Below are 8,911 nucleotides of genomic sequence, written 5' to 3'. Positions count from 1 at the left end.
GGGAAGAGTTATCCTGATTGAGCCACGTGTTTTCTATGATAGAAAAGGTAACCAACCTCACTTCCTCCGCCCCCACCCTCCGCCCGCTTACACTACGTATAGCCATCTGAAACCCAAGTGCGAAGTTTTCAAACTTCGCGCTTTACGGCGAAGGCACTCCTCCTTTTGACGGAAATACTTACAGTATGCTGCACACGTACTTTGCCCATTACAAGACGCAAGGTATCGCCGTGATTTTGTTTCTTGTTTTTCTTTTCTTGACGTGCGCTGACCTCTTGCAGTAGAACGCACGGAGGAATACCGCAGAGAAAAGGTGTTATACTTTCAGCTAGAGACTTATCTGCCTCTGTTCAGAGAACGCTTAGATCCAAAAAAAAAAAAAAAAAAAAATCGATTCACGCCGACAACGGCTACTTACTTCGCAGGACATCGACTTTAAATGTTCGTTTTATTGGTGTTTACCCTCATGGTACCCAACCAGGATGGGATAGGTGAACGTATCAAAAGAAGGAGTAAAATCAGAACGAAAAAGGCTTCCTAGAGAGCAATGCTTGTATGTCGATTATTAAAACCAGACTCTTGCTGCCAATTTGCTGCGAGACGCAGCAAAATGCGAGCTTAAAGATCCTCAAAAGAAAGAAGCCCCTTTGTACGCATCCACACATATCACGCGCTAATGATATTAAAAATGATATTAAAAAAAAAAAAAAAACATATGAAAGATTACTTGAAAGTTTTATATGTGGTCTTCGACGCAGATACCTCGCTTGATGTCGTTAACGAAGCGACGTGCTAGGAGGTGATATTTAAAAGTCACGCGTTCTCGTAAACGCACTTCGGAGCAACAGAGAGGCAGTAACGATTCACTCTTCGTATGCGTGTTGCAATTTCTCTGCCGCTACTGTGCAGTAGTGTTTCATGACATTTCGACACAAAGTATGTGTGATTGGTCCCGATATTATATTTCCTGTCTTTCTAATGTATAATCCCTCAAAATGACTTTCGGAACAACTTGACTCGGAACCGTTCGTTGTGAAGGCTTTCTCAAGCTATAGAGGACAGTGCCATTGTCTTCCAGGATTGACCTCTTTCAAACGAGCATAGCACGACATTTTACTTTCGCCCTTTTCTTGTAACGAAATGTATTCATGCAATCAGCAAGATGAAGTTCAAGATTACTGGAATGCTATACAGGATACTCGCAGTTCTGTGCTCTCTCAGCTTGTGTCCTTATTCGTCACATTTCTATCGCGTATTCCTGCATGTGTTGCTCGAGCGCAGATTAATGTTTGTGGTTATTGCGTTGGTGCTGCCTTTGAGAAAAATGGGAGGGCCGTTCAACCTTCTAACGAGCACCCTGCAATAAACAACGTTTGCACTTCCAGTGAACATATGAGGTTGTCTTCTACTTACGCATATCTCTGCTAGCCCCATATGTTCTCTACGCAGCTAGTCTGCATTTGCTATAATGTGAAAAGAGACCACATATACAGGAAACCAGAGACGTGCATCTCAGGCCGCATTTTTTAATTTATTTTTTCTACTGAACAGACTACTCCGTCCACTTATCTGTGCTGAAGAGGCATTTGACTCTCTTTTTCTTTGATGCGCAGCCACTGTATTACTTTTTTTACATAAATTAAAATATAAATGATCATAACTTGCATCTTGCTGCCTGTAATTATTCATCCAAACTGAATCAACGTTGCAGGGAAGTGTTGCGTACTAGGAACAGTTCAATTTGAAACTCCAGTGCGGAAGTGCTAAGGACTTTACATAAAGCCTCTCCCGACAGCTGTTAGATAATGGTGAAAGAAAAGATAAGTGGAAGCTAGTAACGCAACGCCATTTCTAGCCACATTTTCGCCGTTTAAAACTAGTACTTCGACAGAGTGGGCTCCTGATTAAGTTAGTAGCTAAGTGTACGCTTTCAAAGTAATTAGATCAAAATTCCTCTTTCTTTTCAGTGCGAACTTTGTAAGTTGGCTTTTCTTTCTTATATTCTGCACGAAAATTGTAAAGCCCCTATGTAAAGTGCGCTTTGCTTAGGATAACTTATTGCTTTGTTGAGAAATGGAAGCATGTCGAGCGCACTCTACTCACTGGCAGAAATCGCCAGTGAGTAGCGATAAAAATACGTTCGACGAAAATATATAACTGTGTGCGTTGGCATATATTGAATATATGTGGAGAACCCGGATGACTTTTCCATTTAGTGCTCAAGCATCGTCCATAGAGTTCTCAGACACAGTGAACAGAGAATACACTGAACACAGTTTTCCTTCCCAGTTTGCCTAAGGAGGCTCCATGCCTAAATCGTAGGCTGAGAATCGTAACAAACAAGTGCATCGCGTGCATACGAGCATTGTACGAGTATTGCCAGCCAAAAGCAGCTGTAATGAGATACCTGTTGCGCTTTTCTTAGAAAAGTCGTGTAAGGTTGTGGTTACTGTGCATATGCTGCATGTGCATTCGAAACCACAAGCTCCGCTTGACACCGCCATAGCCGCACGCCAAATGCATTCTTAATAGAGAACTAGGTGGAACGTTAGGCGTGCTCAAATGTCTCGGGAAGAGCTATAGGCCCAAAATTTATCCCATGTACTTCTGGCGTCTTCTATGCCAATGATTGGGCTCGTGCCTATGATTGTGAAAATTCAGCACAAAACGGCGTACGGAATTTCTGTAAATTGCACAGATCTATGGGCAAACATTGCGCATCTTATCGAAGATTATATTAATATGATTAGTTTTGAATGACATTTATTCGTGTTTGTACTCCTCACAGGGCAGGTATGAGTTGTACTAATATTCGACACTTTTTACGCATTCACTAATCCACTACTTACGCACAAGCAAACTACAAATACACAAGCAGGAGACATGGTAGCTAGCTCATGTCTAAATATATGGCAACACATACCGGACATCCCTGCTATTTCAGCCTAATGTTAAAGAATATTAGTGGTAGGCGAGTGGAACATGTCGCATATTGCTAGCAATGCCCTGAGGCAATTTTGTCTAGCCAAGTAATCAGTTAACTGAGATTAAAATATCGGCATCAGACAGCAATAATGTTTTATTAGGGTGGAAAGCCTTTTCCGAAATCCCCATTAAATATTTTTCAGTCAGGAACGCCTCAGGTTTATTCTTTTTCCCAGCTCAATGAAACGGCTGAGAGATATTAAAAAACACCACGTGAGTAGCGCATTCGCGCGCCACGATCGTGCTGCTCTGAACCGTTGTCCGAGCTAATTAAATCAACTTCCCCTTCTGCAGCGATAGGCAGATAGATACGTTGGCGATTGCCTCCGCGCCCGCTTCAGCGAGATGACTTACGTGATGGTGCAGGATGCAGCGTTTGTATTGCGCTTTGCCATGGCGACAAAATGCTGTCAAGATGGAAGAATACAGATGAGTGGAGCTTTATTTGTCGTGCTCTAATATGTCACCTACAGCTCTTATATCTTCGCATTGATGCGTTAAGTTCGTGTGAGTTTGGGTGTTGGCGCCACCATGACAGAAAATGGCGAACGGGTATTTTAGTTCTGATTTCGTTCGCTCATACCGTGGTTGAGAGCAGCACGATCCGGCTGAATGCGCTAGTCACACGGTATATCTTGTATTTCGTGAGCTAGGAAAAAAAAATACACAGGGAGCTTTCCTTATCGCAAATTATGGAATAGAGATTCCTTCACGCTCTTATTAAATTTGAAGTATATATCTATTGTTCAGAGTTAATAAATTCAAGATTACAAATTTTGTTCTTACCATATTTGAATAACAAAAATTTTCTGAGGTGCGCAAGATAGTTGCTCGCAATATGCAATGGGTCTAGCTCGGCTTCCGCAAACATTTTTTTTTTTTTTTTTAAGGAGAAAGCCTTTCTTGGCTCATCAGTGGCGTGCTACTGACTGTCCACTTAATGCGTCGCCAAAAGATAGATCCAAGCCAATCAGACATAATCCACGTAACAACCCCTCCTCTCCCTCTCCACAAAAAAAAAAAAAAAGAAAAGAAAATACCGAATCCAGTCATGATTACTTGTCTCAAAGACATTGCATAATGACTGGCCACATAGTCATAGCCCGAACCCAAGTCATAGCCGAAAATTCAATCCGGAATATACATAGCAAATGAATACCGAATCCAGCCGTGATTACTTGCCGTGGTGCATTAACGACATTGCATAATAACTAGCCACATTAGTCTCAGTCCGAACCCCAACCGTATAGCCAAGAATCCAATCCAAAATCTGCGTGAGACAATGCCTAATCTAGTCATAATTTTTATAATGGTTTACTGGCTGCATAATTACTTGCAACATTAGTTATATCTCGAGTCCAAGTCATAGCAAACAATAAGATTCAGAATCGACGTAACAAGTAAACCAAAGCCAATGCAAGACGACCCTGTATGCTTTCGATTACAACCACCGCGCGTAAGGAGACTTGAGTGCATCTCTTGAATTTTTGTAGTGAGAGCTACACTACGCTTGTCAGCCGAATTTCGCGTTGTCAGCGAGACCAGATCTGCGCACGCGCTGTTACCATGGCAACTAATTACGCCGCTGCGCGGTTGGACGACCACGAAATCGTTGCTTGGCGTGAAGGGGCCCGTCAGCGTAACATTGAAGCTCAAAGGGCTAATCGTGGGCCGAAGACGCCTGAAAAGCGGGCAGAACGTGTCGCCAAGCGGCGACATCAAGACGCGGAGCGACAGATACGTCGAGCCGATGCCAAACCCTTACGAGAGCAATTTGCACGTCGGGAAGAATCACAAGACGCGAAGAAGACGCGCCGGATGACCGAACACATGCACTACTATACGGCTGGGGGCCAGCGCATCGACAACGAGAACGTTTGAATCTGACTTTATAAAATATTCCTAGAGCTCTGCAGAATCTGCACTGGAGAAATACTAAAGCCTGAGCGAGGCTGCCTCACACAGTATATCGCGCGCCCCTCATTTTTAGAGCTTTTGGTGGTCACCATATGGCAACCACGCTGCATTGACTTCACCATGAGTGCAGTCTTCTTTTTTGATGTTTTAGGAACATTTTGCCTTATTAACTTTTATTAATTATTTTAATATTGATCAATCCATGTTTAATGCATTCTAACCCTTTATCCGTCTTGCTTGTGGTTTTTTGTCACAATTTCGACGACTTCCGCACAATTCCGGTGTCACTACCGGTATCCATGTTCATGCAGTATGTGCCCGTTAAGGCTATTTCGACGTCTAATTAACGTTCTTGCTTTTAATTATTTGACTAATTTCTCCATATCTACCAAGTGTGGCACACAGCGACGTTTTGTCAACCTCTACCTCATACGTCATTTTTCATTCCTAACGTTTTACTGAACGACACAAGGCCTGCGGGACACAAGGCTTGCGGACGTGTTTTGTATCCATGTTTTGTGCCCATTTCTATCTGACGCGAAATCGCGACCACAGTCGATTAAGGCTTTCGCTTTAACAGCGAGCTTAGCTCTGTGTGTTTCATGTGCGAAAGGCTGTGGCATCGGCGGGACGTGGCAACGGTAAGGTATCCAATTTTGGAGCTGCTTTTCTCGAATAATCTGCCAAAACACTCCAAGCAGCTAGTGTAAGGATTGTCTTGCTAAACAACGGATTCGCATTTACAGCGTTAGCCACGGGTATCGGTATCCGCGATGCCACCCGCTTCACCAGTGCTCAACGATGCCGCCGAATGGTAGCTCTCGCTACGTATACCCTGACCTAGCTGAGCTAAGCCACCAACAGTTTATTTGGCACTTGGCTCAAATCTACTGGAACATACGGCATGCGCCTCTATATAAAAGTGAGAAGTATAGGCCTTCAGCGTGACATTCACTGGGGCCGACTTCACGATGCATGTAGGGCATAAGACCAGGATTCTTACACGAGCGTTGTTAATTGCCGCCCATTGTTGTACGCAGTGACGAGATACTCGCCGTTGTCTGTGGCGTGGCTGCAACCGTGGCCATCACTCTGATTGCCGTGTTGGCTGTCCTGGCTGCCACGGGCGTCGTAAGCGTCAGTGAGTGCATTGGCTTCCCTGGCGTCCCTACTGCACGCGGACATTTGTTTATCTTTTGATGACGCTGTTGGCTATATGTTTAGTAAAAGTAATTGTGAGCTATGTATAGGACACGGCCGCTCAATGGAAGTGCACTTAATACGACGCACTTGAGATGCCATGACTATAGAAATATAGAAAAGGGAAGTAATTGGTATTAAGGTACCAGCAAGGGCATAACAAGAAATAATAGTTTCACATTCATTGTGTACCTGAAAGCACATGTAAAATAGTGCTTCATTTTATTTTACCAATGGTTCTAGTCCTCGAACTATGTAAGTACACGAAAGCTCTTTTCTGGACCAATGAGCCAGACTGCAGGAATGCCAGCAGGTTTTCTCTTCTTTTTTTATTTTTTATTTTTTTTGTAGACATTCGTAGTTGTGGTGTGATGACTGCAGCGTCATTAATAGCAAGTGGCCGTTAAACTGTGCAGTTACTATTAGGAGTCCGATATGGCCAAATAAGCTACCAAAGAGCTCACAGTTTAATAAAAAAAAGTATTTAATAGCAGAGGATTGCCTTTAAAACACTGGCCTATTCAAAATGTTCTATTCTTTTTCCATTGAATTATGCAATAGTTCGAGTGGAGGTTTTTTTCTTAAATCGTGGAAGCCTTGTTCAAGATGTAACACTCACGCATATTTCAACTGCAATAGTGTCTCGCACAGGTCTGTGTAAACAATAATTGTACAACCGTAATTGTACACGCAGGTAGCCTTAAATTATTCGGTTATCACAACTACCATTGCATGCTATGTAAAGTTGATCCATTGGTGACCTTATCTGTAGCCCTACAACAGCATGGGATGAGATAGGAATAAAAGATAAATAAAACATTATTACAGCGACTGTAGCGTGAGCTATAATGATATGGTCTTTTACCAGTCTATGCAAACAAAGCCGGGCATGCCGAATACATGAGAGCGGCTTGTAGCGTCTAGACCGTCAGTGATGAACACAATATATAGTCACAGAAGTACAAAACATTAAGCATCAAGGTGCGTAACTGAGAAAAGAAATGACGAAGTATTAGACAGTAATAATAATCATAATCGTCGTCAACGTAGTAGCAATCCTAGTTATATTACTATTGCCCTGCTGAAGCAAGTGTCTAGAAAAATGAAACAAACGAGATTTTTGTTCTCGCGGACAAGTTTCCACAACTGCCTTTTGCATCGGCTACAGATGTACACACGCGAAAGGCCAGTGCGTTGAAGGGCCCGGTGAACGACACCTCTGACCCCGCGGCGAACAAGGAGGTGGTTCAGCATCCGGTTGGTTCTGTGGTGCAGCACCCCCAGCCTTCTCAAGGATCGGACCACGCTGCCCCGTCCACAGCCGCCTCCCCAGAGCGGCATGGAGACCACAAAAATCCTTCGCAATTTCGCCGCAAGTTCATTCGCTGAGCGCCAACGTTGGGGCAGGCATCTGCGGCGACCCGACAAACGAAATAAACGTCCATCGATTTTATAGTTGACTGCGCGGCTCCGCGGATTAAGTATAATTATGCGCGACCTCGCCATTCTAACCGTCTTGTCGTATCTATTAATTGTTTTAAAATAAAGAGGCCGTCGCTTATTTATCAGGCTCCTAACAGGGTCCACTCTATGTGTTGTTTTACCAAAGAACTTCCAATAGCGATATCACAGGGTTCTCTGAAGTGAGTAACGCCACAATTACGGAATTTTAGGGCTGCAGTATTACTACCCGCTGTCTCGCAAAAACCTGAGGTCTGAAGCTGATGTGACCTTTGAACTTTCCGAGGGACTTCACGTGTCCACAGAAACAAGTGCGACAGATACTGCGCCTTTCCTTTCTATAAACCAATTACAGAATGCTGGGGTGAACTTTGATGCTTACTACGGAACGCTGGCTGTGTTCGACAAGGGGCGTGCGATGTACCGTGTGCTGCAGCAATGCTGCTGGCTTCCGTATTTCTCCAGTGCAGATTGTGCAGTGCTTTCGGAACTTTCAGTTCTGCAGCACGCATGCAATGTGTGGTCTGGAAGCATGGCCGCCTGATTAACACGGCAAAATAACGTTTAATTATTGAGCCACAAAAAACACAGTCCTTTCAAAATGCCCTGCTGCTGCACGATATTCTGTGATTAACTGAGTTAAACCGTCTGTATTTTTTTAGCATGACAATATCAATCTCAACACCAAAATCCATCAAGCGAATTCACCATCTTTATTCATTCTAAAACTAGCTAAACGCCTATTTCCTGTTGTTAAAGGTGCCTAAACATGCAATTTTTGTTGCGTGTTCCATGCTTTGTAACGATGCGTAAGGCATTCCTACTCACGAATCACCAGCAGCTATTTTTTGCATGTTTCGGTTGCAATAGCTGAGCGATGGCTTTGACCACATGGAGAAGGAAGGTGTATGAGCCTTTGCATCTGAGACAGCCGGCCGGGTATATATATATATATATATATATATATATATAGACAACACTCTGTGAACAGCACAGTTGCTATAGGTGATGCAAAAGACGCTTGAGACGAACCTAGGAATCTCAGCAGCATTTGCAAAAGCATGGTTTCTTAAAACCGTTATCCAGCGCTACATAAATCTCGAGGACACAGGTGCCCAAAAACGAGAAAGAAAATTTTGAAGCCTTAAAATATTATCTCTAATAGGGACCCAAGCTGAATGCCATCAAGAAGAACAGGTTTATTGAGGCAACAAAAATTTGTTTGATGTGCACATTTGTCCACATGGCACCTCAAGGCCACAGATATTGATGACCAGCCACATAACGAACAACTACCTTTTCTGAGTCGTAACTTTACAGGAACATTTCATACAGGAACTTTGCATGC

The 8,911-nt window shown here is 43.4% G+C and overlaps 1 protein-coding gene across 1 annotated transcript; it reads left to right on the top strand.

The window, feature by feature from the left end:
* The first annotated feature begins 5,675 nt into the window (after window positions 1-5,675).
* Window positions 5,676-7,491, top strand: LOC146185929 (uncharacterized). Its single transcript, XM_084607950.1, has 3 exons — window positions 5,676-5,716; window positions 5,943-6,043; window positions 7,271-7,491. The coding sequence occupies exons 1-3, from the start codon at window positions 5,676-5,678 to the stop codon at window positions 7,489-7,491; spliced, it is 363 nt and encodes a 120-aa protein (XP_084464076.1).
* Window positions 7,492-8,911: the final 1,420 nt, after the last annotated feature.

Source organism: Amblyomma maculatum, chromosome 6 (genome assembly GCF_055883805.1).
Source record: "Amblyomma maculatum isolate TAMU_Amacu chromosome 6, ASM5588380v1, whole genome shotgun sequence".
Taxonomy (NCBI): Eukaryota; Metazoa; Arthropoda; class Arachnida; order Ixodida; family Ixodidae; genus Amblyomma; species Amblyomma maculatum.
This window is presented reverse-complemented; position numbering and strand designations above follow the sequence as displayed.

Excerpts from the sequence above, each read along its gene's own strand:
- LOC146185929 (XM_084607950.1), top strand. The coding sequence starts at position 5,676 with ATGCCACCCGCTTCACCAGTGCTCAACGATGCCGCCGAATG. Across the intron at positions 5,717-5,942 it reads CTCAACGATGCCGCCGAATG|TGACGAGATACTCGCCGTTG; the intron begins GTAGCTCTCGCT and ends TGTTGTACGCAG. Across the intron at positions 6,044-7,270 it reads CACGGGCGTCGTAAGCGTCA|ATGTACACACGCGAAAGGCC; the intron begins GTGAGTGCATTG and ends CATCGGCTACAG.